Here is a 17,283-nt window from a genome sequence, read left to right as displayed (position 1 = left end):
TCCCCATATCCTCAAGTCCGTTTTCTAGTAAGTCTGTGTCTTTATTCCCATCTTGCCCCTAGGTTCTTCATGACCTTTTTTTTTTCTTAGATTCCATATATATATGTTAGCATACGGTATTTGTTTTTCTCTTTCTGACTTACTTTACTCTGTGTGACAGACTCTAGGTCCATCCACCTCACTACAAATAACTCAATTTCGTTTCTTTTTATGGCTGAGTAATATTCCATTGTATATATGTGCCACATCTTCTTTACCTCATAGCATATTTTTAAAAATTTAAACCAGTTTAAGATTGATTTTGCTAAATGGGGTTAAAATGGGAATTGGATTTCAGTGAAATTCTAATCAGGAAATGTCACTATTAGTTATTAATGACTCATTATTTTTTATCCTATGCTCAGACTTTCCTTAAGTACCATCTTTGCTTTGCATTCTTAGACGATACTCTGATTTCTTTAATGTTCATGTTCGAATTGGGATTTTTCTTTTCAACAGACACAACAAGAGGAGGAAGTTTTTTGTTGACCCTCGTTGCCACTCACAGACAATAGCTGTCGTCCAGACTCGAGCCAAGTAATTAATTTTATTTGTATTTTGAACTCGGATAATATTATGCTCATCTCTGCTGTTTCTTCCTCTAATTTCCAAACTGACTGGAGTTGAACCTGGTTTAAGCTGGGGTTATTGAATTTTACTTTCCCTCCCACTTTCTTCCCATGACCTCACTGGTGAGTAAGATGTGTCAGAATTCAGGAAAAAATACACAGTGGATTTGGTCACCTTTGCTTTATATTTTACAAAAAGAACACATTGTTTTGTGTTCTTTTTTACAAAAAAGAAAATTAATATTAAAATAGTTTCAACAGTGTTTTGAAAAGTTTGAAAAGCACAGGGTAAAAATGGAACTCTCACACAACTGTTCTGATTTTGTATATATTCCTGCAAACATGGCCCATAGGGAATCCACATAATACCTAGTTTAGTATGATGTAGCTGAAAGCAGATTATATTTTTTAAGTGCTGTAATCAGATAAAACAGACACAGCACAACTACCGCATGTGGGTGTGTTTATTTACTTTCTCCTTGTAAAAGCCTTTCCCCCAATCCCATACCACCATTCCTTCAGAAGTGGTTTTCTGACATATGATAGGAATTAGATAGTTTCAGGAACCTAAGGAAGGTCTTCTTCCCTGTCTTACTGAGGTTTTCCACTCACCTAAGACCTATCCAAGGTCAAAGTGGCAATGGCTGTGTAGTTGCAGGTAGTGGTTGTTTAGCCCTAGGAAGGCATGTTTCTGCTCTTGTCTCAGGCACAGGTTCTGACAGGAAAGCGGGAGGGGAGGTGCTAACAGTGGCTGCAGGTGAGTTGGTGTGAAGCACAGTTACCACTGAAGGGCTGGGTGTGGAATGGGGGTGTGTGCGTGTTGGGATAGGGTAGGGGGTGGGGGCACTGAGGAAGGACACAGAATACGCATGCTCTAACGTGGAAAAGAAACTGTAGATGATTTGACTTTCCCTGTAAACCAAAAGCATGGTGGTTCTTTGTCTTCTGTCTTTTCAGGTATGCCGGAGTCCTCATTGAGCTGAAGTTACCCCATGAAATGGACTTCAGTGGAAAAGATGTCAGTGGAGCGCTGTTCCAGTACCCAGACACCGAGGGGAAGGTGGAAGACTTCACGGAGCTCGTGGAGAGAGCCCATCAGGCTGGGGTAGGCAAACCTCTCCTTGTGGGGGGTCCATGGAGGTGTGTCTCAATTTTGAATTATTATTGTTACTCTTTTTAGCATGATTTTTAAAAAAAGTTTGTTTAATTTCTTTTTGGCTGCGTTGGGGCTTCGTTGCTGCGCGCGGGCTTTCTCTAGTTGCGGTGAGCGGGAGCTACTCTTCGTTGCGGTGCAAGGGCTTCTCGTTGCGGTGGCTTCTCTTGTGCGGAGCACAGGCTCTAGGCATGCAGGCTTCAGTAGTTGTGGCTCGCCGGCTCTAGAGCACAGGCTCAGTAGTTGTGGTACACAGGCTTAGCTGCTCTGAGGCATATGGGATCTTCCTGGACCAGGGCTGAACCCATGTCCCCTGCATTGGCAGGCGGATTCTTAACCACTGCACCACCAGAGAAGCCCTATTATTGTTTCTCTTTTTGGTGTGTTTTAATTTCCACACCTTTATCACTTGGTAAGGTAAAACTGCCTCCTTCCAACCTCCTTTTTTCAAGTTTGTTTTCTTCACTGGTTCCTGGCACATAGTAGGCACTCAGTAAATATTTTAAATGAATGAATGAGTAAATAAATTTCACAGGATACGGAACCAACTCTGCCAGTCTGCCTATAATGGAGATAATTTGCTATCCTTCCAGTGGTCTCAGGGAAGGTCACAACCTTGTCCATTTTCTCTTGTTTCCTTTCTAGAGCTTGGCCTGCTGTGCTACTGACCTTCTAGCTCTGTGTATCCTGAGGCCTCCCGGAGAATTTGGGGTGGACGTTGCCCTGGGCAGCTCACAGAGATTTGGGGTGCCTCTGGGCTATGGCGGACCACATGCAGCCTTTTTTGCTGTCAGAGAAAGTTTGGTGAGGATGATGCCTGGAAGAATGGTGGGGGTAACAAGGTAAAGCAGCTCATGTTTCTTCCCTTTTATTGTGGTTATGGGTTTTCCTGCTCCTTCTCTTGATCACAAAAGTTGTTGATTTCTCTTTGAATTTAACTGGGCCATTTTGGGTCGAATTTAACTGGGCCATTTTGGGTCGATTAAGGAAATGTAAACATAGAGTCAGAAGAGAGAATGTATTTGGGGTATGAATGTTTGGGGTATCAATGCCCTACCTACTCCCCAACCCCATCCCAACACACACACACACACACACACACACACACACACACACACACATCCCATTATCCCATACACACACACACACCCCCCCCATTATCCCATACCTGGCCTTTCTCAAATGCCATGTACCTCTTCTCGAATGCCATGAATTTGTGCATATTTGGAAAAGTATGTTTACAATTTATAGCATATTTGTATTGAAGTCATAGAAATGAATTTTAGATTGATGAAAGTCTTGAGAGACTGAATATTTTAAGTGTGTTTTATATCTAACTAGTTTCTTTCTCAAAAGTATTAACATGCCACATGGCTATGTAAAGACAAGTGCAATAAGAGATTACCATGCACACATTGGGTGTGACCTACATTATTTCCTAGAGGCCTGCCCTTTGGCCATTTGAGTAATTTCCAAATGTACTTCCTTGAGTGCTTCTCATTGATGAAAATCCTCGGGTTGAGAATTGAGATGAATGCCATGATTATTACTGTGGAACTTTAGCATATTGTTTTTGACCTTTCATAAAGCTGGGCTATTAATGTAAGTGAAGAGTCTGAATTAGTGAATGATGTGCTAGTGATGAGAAGTTCTGAAATACTTACACTTTGTCACATGATGGCAAAAGGCACTTTGCTTTTTAATGTAAAAAATAATAGTTTCTTTAAGTATTCTTACATTACATTTTCTTTCAATGATGTCTCTTCACCAGATGAGATGTGACAGAGGGTTTTCTAATTTAAAAGAGTTTCATATATCAGTTATCATCTTCTGATTTTTGTATTGAACTTCTTACCTTTCTGGAAAGTGGACCTGAGAGTTTGATGAAATAAAGGCTAAGACTGCTGAATCTTTGTGGTTATCTAGATTTTTAATTGTATTAAGAAAGGAGAAATGTTATTAGAGACAAGTGTTAGGTTGTTAACATCCTTTATTTATAGCCATATAGTTGCTTTAGATTTCTAGTATAGAAATTCTGTTTCCTTTGTCGGGTATTTCCCTTTTCTCTGAGTCTGCCAAGAAGCTCAGAGTGAAGTTTAATCCTCAATCACCATCATTTTATTAGGCTGGGTGATTCCTGGAAAATTTTCTTTTAAAGTTCCCAGCTTATTGTATATATCTCAGTGCCTCAAATCCTCAAAGTACAAACTGAAAATTAACAGTCCCCTTTAGAAGAAGATGGTTTGGAAATTGTTTCTTTATGGCCTTACACCTAAGTAACTTTGCTGAATTCACTTAAAGGTGGGAAGGAAAGAAGCAGTTCTATTTATGGCAACTCCTGGTGCTATAATGATCTGTACTAACCAGATGTTTTATTCTTGGTCCAGAGATGCCAGTGGAAAAGAAGTGTATCGTCTTGCTCTTCAAACCAGGGAGCAACACATCCGGAGAGACAAGGCTACCAGCAACATCTGTACAGCTCAGGTAGATCACATACCTGACCTGCTCACTGAATGTCTTACAGTCTACAGCAATGAGCTACTTGTTCATTTACTGAGTTGTTGCTTCATTCATCCACTGAGCAGTGTGCACACCAAAAATGTCAAGATCTTGTTGGTAGAGAAGCATTGTGGTCTTGTCAGAACGCCAATACAATGTATTTTACTGTGGTTCCATGTATGCACACCCTTCACCTGTTAGGGTCTCTGGCATTCTTGGCCACAGGGCAGGTCCATTATGGGTGGTGACTGGGGCACCTCCTCTTAGAGCTGAGATGGAGGCCCTCCAGGTTAGTGTGAGGAAGGCAAGGTGAAGGTGCTTGAGGTGACTGTACTGAGGGGATAGTCCAGATTGGCCAGCCGGTGGTGGCCATGGGGTACTCTTACTGGGAACTCATAGAGACATTTCTGAAATGTATGGGACAAAAGAGGAGGAGTTACCTGAACGTTGCCCAAGGTCTCAGGTTAGAGGGAGCAGTGTTTTCTGACATCCAGCCAGTTCCTAGGATCAGGTGGAGGACCACTCCTGAGCATATAATCCATTCTCAGTTCTCTTCCATTTGGGGTCAGGGAAAGGGAGAGATCTCACAGATACCCCAGTAGGCAGTGCAGTGTTCTTCCTCTCAGAGCATTGGCTCACAGCACCACCGCCGGCTTTTAGAAGGCCTCTCCAGGGAGGGAGTAGATGATAAGGTCTGCTTATAGTTTGCTCCATATCCATTGGTGGTTGAAATAGTTTCCTCAGTTGGTTTTCCTGTATTATCCTTTTTGTCTCAGGGAGGCGGCTGCTTTTCAGGGAAGAGCTCCTCTAGTATTGCAGGAAGAAGCCAGTTGTCACAAGCTTGTCCTCTGTTGACAGCAAATTGATCTTTATGTGATGCCTTTACTTTCTGTAGTTTACCCTTCATTTGTTGAATTCCCTGCTTACGTATCTTCCCTTCCTCTGCTGCTTTCTGCTCATGTTCTTCCAGAACGTGTCTTTCTGATCATAAGTGCACTAAGGGCTTTCTGCTTCAAGGTTTGAATTAATTTTCCAGGTTAACTTGGGCATTCTACAATGAGCAAAAGTTACATTCCTACTTTTTTCCTTCCAGTTCATGGATAGCTGATATTTCATTATTTAACTTGGATCATAAGAGGTCTCTGTTTTTCAGCAATGAATAAAATGATGTTTGCCCTAGAGATAGTCATACCCTGTCTTCTCTGATTTTCATTTTCTTATTCTGGAGATTTTCTAACTCTCCATTGTCTATTTCATCTCACGTGTTTCTTCTCATAACTGGTTGCATGAAACAATTGCTTGTGATGCCAGTGTCATTTTCTTTGTAGGCCTATAATTATTCTCTTTTGTTCGGAGATGACTGATATTTTTTAAGCTGTTCCTTGAGCACTCTATGTCATTACTCCAGCCTTCTTCTTGTAGCACCTCTTCCGTGTTCTTCTCAAGGCTGCCCCATTCCTTTTGAGTGTTGTAGGGTCCACCTGGACTTCTCTTAGTTTTGCATCACTGATGGTGCAGAAATTTTTTTTTTTTTTTTTTTTTTTGCGTTATGCAGGCCTCTCACTGTTGTGGCCTCTCCCGTTGTGGAGCACAGGCTCCGGATGCGCAGGCTCAGCGGCCATGGCTCACGGGCCCAGCTGCTTCGCGGCATGTGGGATCCTCCTGGACCCGGACACGAACCCGCGTCCCCTGCATCGGCAGGCAGACTCTCAACCACTGCGCCACCAGGGAAGCCCCGAGAACTTTTTTTTTTTAAATCTCTGAAAACGCATTACTGAATTCATTAAAAAAAAATCTTTCTGTAAACTTGTGACATTTCTACAGGTGTCTGAATTTGCATCATATCTTCTTCTTTATATTCTCTTATTTCTCAACTTCCACCACAGGCTTTCATTAGCTTTTTCTGAAGTCCAGGGGTATTGATGTATAATTTACATTTCATTAGCTCTCTTATTGAGATTTAACTCTGCATATAATTCACCCATTTAAAGTACACCGTTCAATGGTTGATAGTATTTTCACAAAGTTGGGTAACCATCACCAGCATTTCATTTCTGGATATTTTTATCACCCCTAAAAGAAACTTGTTCCCATTAAGCAGTCACTTCCTATCCTTCTCGCCTCCCTTCAGCCCCTGGTGACCACTTATCTCCTTTCTGTCTATGGATTTGCCTATTCTGGATATTTCATATAAATGAGATCATACAATATGTGGCCTTTTGTGCCTGGTTTCCTTCATTTGAGATAATGTTTTCAAGGTTCATCCACGTTGTAGAATTGGGAAGGAAAAGAAAATTTTTTCGTCTAACCTTCTAGGTTCTTCTAGCTGGTCTAAGAATTAAATTGATATGAGACAGATTAACAGGAGAAAATGACATTTTATACATACATACATATATGAGAGGCTCAGAGACCCCACATACATGAGAGGTTAAAGGACAGAAAAGTAAATAAGGTTATACATGTCATCCTGGGCTAAGGAATAGGATAGGGGCCAGGTGCTTCCAAGCATGGGAGGGCCATTCACTGGATGATAAGAAGAAGAACAAGATGTCTGGTAATTAGTTGTTTGTTCTGCCATATAGATGGGGCCACTTAGATAAAATTTATCTTTGGTAATAACTCCTTTTCTGGGAAAAATCCTCAATTTAAATTCTTCTGGGCAGTTAAGGGAGGAGCAGTAGTTTCTCTTGAGCCCAGAAGGTCTCCATTGCCTGAACTCAAAATAATCCACGTGCTAAAGTGGCAGATGTTAGGGAGGCCTGTTTGGAACCCCTACAGTATCAGGAATCAATACTTCATTCTTTTTTATGGCTGAAGAATATCCCATTGTATGGATATATCATATTTTGTTAATCCATTCATCAATTGATGGGCATTTAGGTTGCTTCCACTTTGGGGTACTTTGAATAAGGCTGCTATGCACATTTGTGTATGAGTTTTTGTGGGGACATATATTTTCAGTTCTCCTGGGTATATTCCTAGAAATAGAATTTCTGGGTCATTGGTAACTCTATGTTGAACTAATTGAGGAACTTCCAGACTCTTTTCTGAAGTGGCTGCACCATTTTACATTCCCTCCACCAGTATATGAGGGTTGTAATTTCTCCACATTTTCACCTGTACTTGTTACTGTTCCTCTTTTTGGTTATAGCTGTCCTAGTGGGTGTGAAGTGATATCTCACCGTGGGATTGATTTGCAGTTACCTAATAACTAATGATTTTGAGCATCCTTTCATGATTCACTTTTTTTAAAAAATAAATTTATTTTATTTATTTATTTTTGGCTGCGTTGGGTCTTCATTGCTGCACGTGGGCTTTCTCTAGTTGGGGCGAGCAGGGGCTACTCTTTGTTGCGGCACACGGGCTTTTCATTGTGGTGGCTTCTCTTGTTGCGGAGCACGGGCTCTAGGTGCGTGGGCTTCAGTAGTTGTGGCACGTGGGCTCAGTAGTTGTGGCTTGCGGGCTCTAGAGCATGGGCTCAGTAGTTGTGGTGCACGGGCTTGTGGGATCTTGCTGGACCAGGGCTCAAACTCGTGTCCCCTGCATTGGCAGGCAGATTCTTAGCCACTGCGCCACCAGGGAAGTCCCCATGACTCACTTTTGATTACTTTAAGCATCCTAATTATGTTGTTTGTCAGATTATCAAAGAAATTTGAATCTTCTTGGTCTCTCTGTTTCTCTGAACTTCCTTTGATACTCTAATGCCTTACCAGGATTTCTAAAAGTGACTTTGTACTTTTCATTAATTTGTTGGTCAGTTCGCTGATACAGTCTCCTCTTTGTAGAAAGAATGATCTCTAGTTTAAAAAGTGACATGAATCAACCTCCACAAAACCTCTGTGATGGGAGGCTTCCAGAGCATTCTGTGAACATCAAGCCTGAGTTTTTATTCCCAGGCAGCATAGCCATGAGCCATGATACACTATATTATGGATGTTTTACTTCAGACATGCCCTCTCCATAGCTATAATGTGTTGTGGTTCTTCTGTATTTATTTCTAATTGTTATACAGAGTCCACAAGAGTGTCTGTACCCTCTCTGGCACTTGGTCCAAGAAAGTCTACTGTAGTGTTCTCTGATGTCTTCTTTTCCTTATTTTCTTTATTGACTCTGATTTCACTTTCTGCCATTTTTGCAGTGATCCCAGAGAGATTCCTTCTAACAGCCTCACAGAGGAAATGGGTACCTAACAAAATAGATCTGATATTGAACATCATCCAACTTTAAAGCACTGTGTTTCTCATCTGAGTAGTGTTTCTGTTCTGTAATGTGCCCCTTCCCACCTTGGGATGATTGAACATGAAGGTGGACCTTGAACTGCTGACCTAGTACATTAGGACAAAAGTCACTTTAGTGGGACTGGAAACTCATAGAAACCATGGTGCTGGACCAATGAGATGGGAGGGGCTGTGGGAGAATTGAATGGACTAAGCAGGTGAGGAGTCTGAGATTAGAGTTTGGGTCAGTTACCTAGGGTGATATTGCATGGTTAGAAGGCTGCTGGTTGGTAGGATCTAGGGTGGAAAAGCAGGTGAGGGATAGGGCGAGAGAGAGAAGAGACAGGAGGTGGCCCTCCATGATTTTCCCCCACATTGGCCCTCATTTTGGTTTCTGACCCTTGCCATCCTCTTTTTATCCTCCTCCCTGACCCAAGATGCCATGACAGTGGTCCCTACCTTGCTCCCTATGCTGGATTCCATCCCTGAGTCTCTGAGAGATTCTAGTGCCATTCTTTCCTATTCTGTCACACTAGGATACACACTTCCCTGTAAATATTTTTGTGAAACTTCAATCAACGGTCAGGAGAGATATCTTTACCTGAGAAAGTGACCTTACTGTCAGCAGGGAATAAGCCGGTAGGTTTTGGTTTTCCCTTCCTAATATATCTCCTGCCAACTCATTTTGGTTTTATTCCCCTGCGTCCTGCATTTTCATCTTTGGTGGTCCTTTGCATAGATTCACCATTCACCTCTTGGTTGGCTGAAATTCAGTTTCTAGTGTTTTATTTAAGGCTTCAAGAGAATTATACTCCCTGACTTCTTGTGTGTTTGAAAATTTTTCTTGCTTTTATCCTTGAAGAACTGTATTATTGAGCATAAAATTCTTAGATCTCACCGTTTTCCCCTGAGGTCTTTGTTGTTCCACTATCTTCCAACATTAAATATTGCATCTCCATGTCTGATGACAGCCTGATCTTCCCCTTTATGGGATGATTATGTTGCATGGATGGAGCGCCTTACTAATGGTCACATTCAAAGGTTTAGTATAGTGACGCTAGGGTGTCTTGGATGCTGTATTTACCCCTCAGATGGTTGGGCAGGTTATAAATGTTCTCCAGCTATCATAGAGAAGGCAGGGAGTCTGATCATTTTGCTTTGTACCTGCTTTTAGTTTTGGCATCTCAAGTCAGAACAACAGTCCCTCCCACTAATCATCTTCCTGATATCACATTGTTGAACATGATTCTTTAAAAGCTCTTTGTCGTTTTAGGCTCTCTTGGCGAATATGGCTGCAATGTTTGCAATCTACCATGGGTCCCACGGGCTGGAACATATTGCTAGGAGGGTACATAATGCCACTTTGATTTTGTCTGAAGGTGAGTCAGTTTTCTGTTTTAAAACTTTTGGTTATAACAAGACTGATACATGTGAGTAAATAAAATTGAAAACTCACTGCATGTCTAATACTACATGCAAAATTAAGAGTCAAATAAAAACCTAGGAATAATATTTTCAACACCTATGACAGACTGAGTGTTAATATATTTAATATAGTGAGCTCTTCCTCAGTCCCCCCACCCCATACACAAGAAGAATGAACACCCTGAGAGAAAACTGGACAAAGGACATTAAATGTAATTTTAAAAGAAAGTATAAAAATGAACATATATAATTTCAACCTCACTATTAATCAAAGAAATGTAAATTGAAAGAAAAAAATAGTGTTTCTCTCATTACATTGGCAGAGATTAAAAAGAATCCTGATATTGGTATGACTTTTATGAAGGCACTTAAACAATCTGTGTTAAAAGCTTTTAAAATGCGCCTACAATTTGATACAGAAATTCTAGGAATGTATCTAAAGGAAATAATCAGATAATGATGTAAAGGGTGTGCATTGAAACATTATTTACAATAGCACAATCTTGGAAACAGCCTAAACGTCCAATAATAAGTAATTAGTTAAATTATGGTACATAATTTAAGTTTGAATATTATATAGCCATTAAAAATAATGATAGGGGTTTTGATCTGTAGAAAAGCAAAATCTTCATGCTACATTAAATTTTTTAAAAAAGGGTAAAGAAGTATATGTACGTGATATATTACACACACACACACACACACACACACACACACACACACACACACACACACACACCCCCTTCTAGAGGAATCTATAGCAAGGAGTAACCACTAGTTATTTCTGGATGGTGATTATGGTGATTTTTTTCTCCATTTTTATATGTATTTCACAACTTTCTGTAGCATAATAATAAACAATTTACCTTTTTTTTAAAAAAAATTTATTTATCTTTGGCTGTGTTGGGTCTTTGTTGCTGCACGCGGGCTTTCTCTAGTTGCGGCGAGCAGGGGCTACTCTTTGCTGTGATGCACAGGCTTCTCATCGCGGTTGCTTTTCTTGTTGTGGAGCACGGGCTCTAGGTGCATGGGCTTCAGCAGTTGTGGCTCGCAGACTCTAGAGTGCAGGCTCAGTAGTTGTGGTGCAGGGGCTTAGTTGCCCCGTGGCATGTGGGATCATCCCGGACCAGGGCTTGAACCTGTATCTCCTGCATTGGCAGGTGGATTCTTAACCACTGTACCACCAGGGAAGTCCTACTTTTTTTAAAAAAAGCACCGACCAAAACACTGGGTACGCTTCTGTGAAGCGTCAGTGGCAGAGGGTCTGGTTTCTACATAGAGACCGGTGGCTATCCTATCTTGTCTAGGTCTCAAGAGAGCAGGACACCAACTCCAGCACGACTTGTTCTTTGACACTTTGAAGATTCAGTGTGGCTGCTCAGTGAAGGAGGTCTTGGGCAGGGCTGCTCAGCGGCAAATAAATATTCGGCTGTTTGAGGATCACACAGTAAGTCAGACTTTCAGTTTCATTTGTTTGTTTGTTGTACAAATTCTATAAATTTTTATGACTTTTCTCATTAAAATTTCTCTTTATTTAAAAAAAATCAGTATTGGACCTTTGGGCACAACTTCTTTGTAAACAAATTTCATTTTCAGTTTGGAACATTGTGGCCTTTTAAATGATAATCCAGTGTCAGCTTTCCTTAAGATGTTGTGTTTTCATATATGGGACTCTTAGGCACATATTTTGCTCATAATACTCCTTCATTCACAATATGACTGTTCAAGGTAAAGGCTACGATAAGTGATATGATAAGGTAAGTTAAGGGAAGAAAAAAGTGAGCATATCTAGTACCAAAAGGAGTGCCCTGCAGCCATTGGACTCTTTTAGAGTCCAGAAGTGGCTGTAAAACGCTCAATCTTTTGACGTTTGGGACTGGTCTAGCCTACTTTGCCCAAGGGCCAACTTGGACATAATGATAGCCTGTTATTTTAGAACAACTGAGAGTTTTGTCCAGCACTTTCTCCCCTTTGACCTCTCTTGGAGTTTCTGCACTGATCTTGGCATTTCGAGCTGATGTTTCCCCTTTCATTTTCGTTTCTATAGCTTGGTATTTCTCTTGATGAAACAGTCAATGAAAAAGATCTGGATGACTTGCTGTGGATCTTCAGCTGTGAGTCATCTGCAGTAAGTAAATCAAAATTCACATTCCTCATAATGACTATTTGAGGAGGTGTCACAGATGGCTTTGCCTCTTATGGGCCTGAGTGTGAGTGTGAGGGGGCGCAGGAATGACATTAGGTGGCCTACGTTAAAATTATGCCACCGATTGTCCCTTGCTACTGTGACTGCTGATAGAGGTCACTGCCGTGGGCCCTAGCCAGGACTGAGCTGCAAGGCTAGTTGGAAGGATTGTTAATGGTGTTTAACTGAAACTATTCCTAATACAAAGATTCATGGCATAGGCATCTTGGTTATGTTGATTCTGGGAAAACTGACCTAATATGTGCCAGGTCTTATGCTGTGCCCTGAGGCTAGTGGTAAATCAGACATACTTCCCGCCCTTTTGGAGCTTATAGTCTAATGAGGATCCAAACAGGCAAAAGACTGCAATCCAGATGATGTCCTATGATGGGCACTGTCCAAAGATGCTCTCTGAGCACAGAGTGGAGGGGGCTTCTCACCAGCACTTGGAAGAAACTGTCCTAAGCTGAGACCTGAGAGATGAGTAGGAGCTATCCAGACACAGTTGAGAAGAAGGAGGATGGGGCCAGAGGTGTTCCAGACACTGGGAAAAGCAGCCACAAAGGCTAGCAGGAGAGAGGTTATATGAGAACTAGAAACAGTTTAGTGAGACTGAGTTGGTTTCTAAAATGATGAAATAGCAGGGACATGTGAGCAGGAGAGTCTGTGGGATGGAAGAGAGATGTCAGCTACCTAGACCTGTGACAAGGTATTCATCAGAGCACTCTACAAGGCCTGGAGCATAGGAGCCACTTAATAAATATCTGTTAAATGAATCAATGGAAGGAGACAGAAATAGGCTCCAGAGTGTTGATCAGGGCTGTCCTGGTTGTCTGAGTCCTCTTTGAGAGATGACTTCAGTATCAGATAACAAATGTAAATCGTCAAAAAAGGATTATACTGTTCTCTTTTAATCTTTAATTAATAAACAAGGCTGAATAATATCTTCCCTCTAGAGCTCTGCAGTAAATTTAATCACAGATATTTGTTCCATGCATCTGAAGAATATTTACAGAGCAACCACTGAGGGCTCTCATACTACCGGCCTGGAGCAGAATGAGGAGCAAGCCATGTATTTCATTATATATTCTGGATATTAAATGCTTATCAGATATATGATTTGCAAATATTTCCCCTAATTCTGTGGGTTATCTATTAATTCTCTTGATAGTGTCCCTTTTTTTAATTAAAAAAATTTTTTTTGATAGTGTTCCTTAATGCACAAAAGTGCACTGTATTTTTTCTTGTGTTGCTCATGCTTTTGGTGTCATATTTAAGACACCATTGCCAAATCCAAGGTCAGGCAGATTTGCCCCTATACTTTCTTCTAAGAGTTTTAGCTTGTAAATTTAGGTCCTTAATCCGTTTTTTAAAAAAAAATAAATTTATTTATTTATTTGTTTTTGGCTGCGTTGGGTCTTCATTGCTGCACGCGGGCTTTCTCTAGTTGCAGCGAGCAGGGGCTACTCTTCGTTGCGGTGTGCGGGCTTCTCATTGTGGTGGCTTCTCTTGTTGTGGAGCAGAGGCTCTAGGCGCGAGGGCTTCCATAGTTGTGGCACATGGGCTCAGTAGTTGTGGGACACGGGCTTAGTTGCTCCATGGCATGTGGGATCTTCCCGGACCAGGGCTCGAACCCGTGTCCCCTGCATTGGCAGGCGGATTCTTAACCACTGCGCCACCAAGGAAGTCCCCTTAATCCATTTTGAATTACTTTTTGTATATTTTATAAGATAAGGATCCAACTCCATTCTTTTGCATGTGTATATCAAGTTTTCTCAGCACCATTGTTGAAGAGACTGTCCTTTCTCCCACTGAATGGTCTTGGCACTTGTATTTTATTAGAATTGTTCTCCAAGATAAAAGAGCAATGTCAAGTGAGAATCTTTACTTGAGTGTTATCATGGTCGTCACTTTTTAGATAGCCCTTTAAAATAGTTTACTGGAACTTGCTTCATTATTCAAGGAACATGCAGGGGATTTCAACTTTTTTTTCTTTGGCAGTAAAAATTGTTCACTTTTCTTTGCTCACTGTGGCTAAGTTCCACAGAACTTAAAAACAGTGTTTTGGAGAATTGCCACAATGCGTGACCCCTGACATCTGTCACTGCACTGTGCCAGATATCCCTGGGGTGGATGGTCAGGGAGGTGGGAGGTTGGATGGTAGGGAATTTCTGGTGCTCTGTCAGAATACATGCTGAATGGAAAGCCTTCTTCACATGTGGTTCCAGGCATGCTTCCTGCCCTTCAGTTTCTGTGGTCTCTCCATGCAGGAGCTGGTTGCTGAAAGCATGGGTGAGGAACAGAGAGGTATTCTAGGGACTGCCTTCAAGAGAACTAGTCCATTCCTCACACATCAGGTGTTCAACAGGTTTGTGTAGTTTGTGTGACTTCTGCATTGTGTGCTGTGGCTTGGGAGCACGGTAGAGAGTGGCTTCTACTATGGCATTCTGACTATGACATGGCCTGGTTTATTGTGGCTCAGCCTGACCCACTACTAAATCCCAATTCTAACCCGGGCGAAGCACACCTTATTTCCTGGTGGCTGTGCTCCCTTGACACTATAACCCCTAATTCTACTCTCAAGAAGATGGGAGTTTCAATGCATAGTCGCCAGGATGAAGATCATACCCAGGAACTCAACATCCTCTTCTTTCCAACTCTTCCTCTTAGGCCCACAGGTGGCTTCTTGTCCTAGGGCATCCTCTGAGCTTCATGGGGGGTACACGCCCTTCCCTCTGATGCTTTGTTGGCATGTTGTCCATGGCCTAATTTGATCTGTATGTTGAAGGTAGATCTCAGTGTGTCTTACCTCTTAGAAGGATGTGTATGGGCTCTTACCTAACTATTTTGGCCTAAACCATGTGTTTTATGTTCACAGCTATCACTCAGAAACAAATATTGTCCGATATATGAAGAGATTGGAAAACAAAGACATTTCCCTTGTTCATAGCATGATTCCGCTGGTAATTATGGCCTTTATTTCCACTTCCCACCCCACCCTGAACCCACCTCTTTGGGTCACATCTAATAGGCTGCAAGAGGGATGAATGGGTGACCATTTGGGGAGACGGGAGGGCCGATCAGATACACCATAGGATGTCACTAACGTAATACGCTTTGGCTGTGCTTCTTCAAGGGGTCCTGTACCATGAAGCTCAACAGTTCATCTGAACTCACAGTAAGTAGGTCACTTCTGTTAAAAGGGAACTTAGCAGAGGCAGTGTCTTGGCTTATACATAAGCAGATAACTAGAGAAAGCTGCTCCTGGGACCGTGGTTTAACAACTGCTTTAGTAATCCTTTACCTTGCTCTTCAACAGCCTCGGCAGAAACCCTAACTTTATCACAACCTGATCATTTAGATTTATGGGTGAAATTATTTTTAAATATTAAAATCATTAAACATGTAGTGTTTATGTCTTCCTATCTTCCCCAACTCCCCCACCACCCTTTTAAACCTGCCACGTTGAAAGCTTTTATCAGTTTGTAGTTGTTAAGCTCAGATAGAATTAAGAACCGTAAGCCTTCTTTCTAGAAATCCTTCCCCAGTGCCAGAAAGGTAGAGATTTGAGGTTTTAATTTGTTTCTTGTATCAACAGAAGATTTGTGTCCCCTGCTATGGTGTTTGGTAAGTATCTCTACTAGGCTAGGATGTTTCTTTTTTTTCCATAGGATTAGTCTGATATGACAAATCACATCAGGCAAAGAAAATCATTTTATATTCTAATAGGAGGATTTTCCCCGTTTGCTTTTATGTTGGTGTTTTGTTCTGCTTCATGAAGAAAGAATGATATATGTGCTATGTAAGAGTTTGAATAAACCATACCTGAAACAACTCATTGGGTTTCATGGATATAAATCTATTCAGGGGCCTTTTTGTTCCTGAAAAAATAGGAAATGGTTATACTTTTGTATAAGTTCCCTTTCTGGGCCTCTGTGACCCACTTGTAAGATGAAGACAGTAATAGTACTTACCCCATAAGATTGTGGTAAGAGTTAAATGAATGAATGTAAAGTGCTTAGAACAGTGCCTGGCACATAGTAAGCACTCTTTGTGTTAGCTGTTGCTATCATCATCATCATTATTAAAGTTAGTCTTGTTATTACTATTACAATATGTACATATGTGTATGTTTCCTCCCTTCTTGCTCTTCAGCCTATCACATGGAAAGAATTTGCAAACATACACCCCTTTGTGCCTCTGGACCAAGCTCAAGGGTACCAGCAGCTTTTTCGAGAACTTGAGAAGGATTTGTGTGAACTCACGGGCTATGACCGAATCTCTTTCCAGCCTAACAGGTAAGGGGATTTCTTCTTCTGTCTTTTCAGTCATCTCTTGTAGTATAATACCCACTGGGATGGATGACTAGAAGGTCCAAAGTGGCCTCATTCACATAACTGGGAAGGTAGTGATGGCTGTTGTCTGGGAGCTCAGTTAAGGGTGTTGACCTGGGCCTTGGTTCTTCCCCATGTGGACCTCTCCAGTGGTTGCTTGAGCTCCCTCACAGAATTGGGTCTGGGCTCAAAGTGGAGTGTTCCAAGAAGGACGTGGACGCTGTAAACTTCTTAAGGCTCAGCCTCTGGAGTTACACAACATCACTTCCAGAGCATTCTATCTGTCACAGCAAATTTCAGGGCCAGCCCAGATTGAACGTGGGAAGGGGACAACACGTGGGTGTGAATGTCAAGAGTCCTGGTTCATTGCAGACCATCTTTGGAAGCTAGTTACTACATCCGTCTTATAGTGTAAGAATCAGAATCGAGCACACGTGTTAACTCCTTATAAGCCTCAATCTAGTAAGGCCAGGAGAGTTCGGATCCTAGTTTGTTCTGTCACTAACTTTGAAAGTTCCCTTCCTCTTTTCTGTCCTCGGTCTCTGTCTGTAAAGTAAAAACATTTGAGCAACAGTGATTTTCAAAAGCAAAGGGCTCTTGTGGCATCTCCTGGGTACTTGTTAAAAAAATATAAATTCCTGGGCCCCACTTTAGAAGTACTAATCTCCAGGGGTTGGGACTAAAAGTCTTTGTTTTTAAGAAGCAACCAAGTGATTCTGATGTAGTATAGTCAACCTGGATCCACTGGATTTGTGATTGTCTGTCTTCATGGGAATAGATAGACAGACAGACAGACATGTCATCAACATGTGAATTAACATCTGGGGATACCTTCAGAGGAGGAGTCTGGTATCTGCCC

At 41.6% G+C, this 17,283-nt stretch overlaps 1 protein-coding gene across 1 annotated transcript in view; it reads left to right on the top strand.

Moving 5' to 3' along the window:
• The window catches only part of GLDC (glycine decarboxylase), a 98,983-nt gene that overhangs the window by 31,824 nt on the left and 49,876 nt on the right, over window positions 1-17,283 (top strand). The window contains exons 5-15 of the mRNA XM_060155066.1: window positions 499-576; window positions 1,566-1,713; window positions 2,407-2,603; window positions 4,149-4,245; window positions 9,754-9,859; window positions 11,213-11,352; window positions 11,953-12,033; window positions 14,361-14,458; window positions 14,969-15,053; window positions 15,227-15,268; window positions 16,246-16,388. Coding sequence (XP_060011049.1) covers window positions 499-576; window positions 1,566-1,713; window positions 2,407-2,603; window positions 4,149-4,245; window positions 9,754-9,859; window positions 11,213-11,352; window positions 11,953-12,033; window positions 14,361-14,458; window positions 14,969-15,053; window positions 15,227-15,268; window positions 16,246-16,388 — 1,215 coding nt within the window. The remainder of the gene's footprint in view (window positions 1-498; window positions 577-1,565; window positions 1,714-2,406; window positions 2,604-4,148; window positions 4,246-9,753; window positions 9,860-11,212; window positions 11,353-11,952; window positions 12,034-14,360; window positions 14,459-14,968; window positions 15,054-15,226; window positions 15,269-16,245; window positions 16,389-17,283) is intronic.

This window comes from Lagenorhynchus albirostris, chromosome 7 (genome assembly GCF_949774975.1).
Source record: "Lagenorhynchus albirostris chromosome 7, mLagAlb1.1, whole genome shotgun sequence".
Taxonomy (NCBI): domain Eukaryota; kingdom Metazoa; phylum Chordata; class Mammalia; order Artiodactyla; family Delphinidae; genus Lagenorhynchus; species Lagenorhynchus albirostris.
The sequence above is the reverse complement of the archived record's forward strand: the minus strand, read 5'-3'. Positions and strand labels throughout refer to the sequence as shown.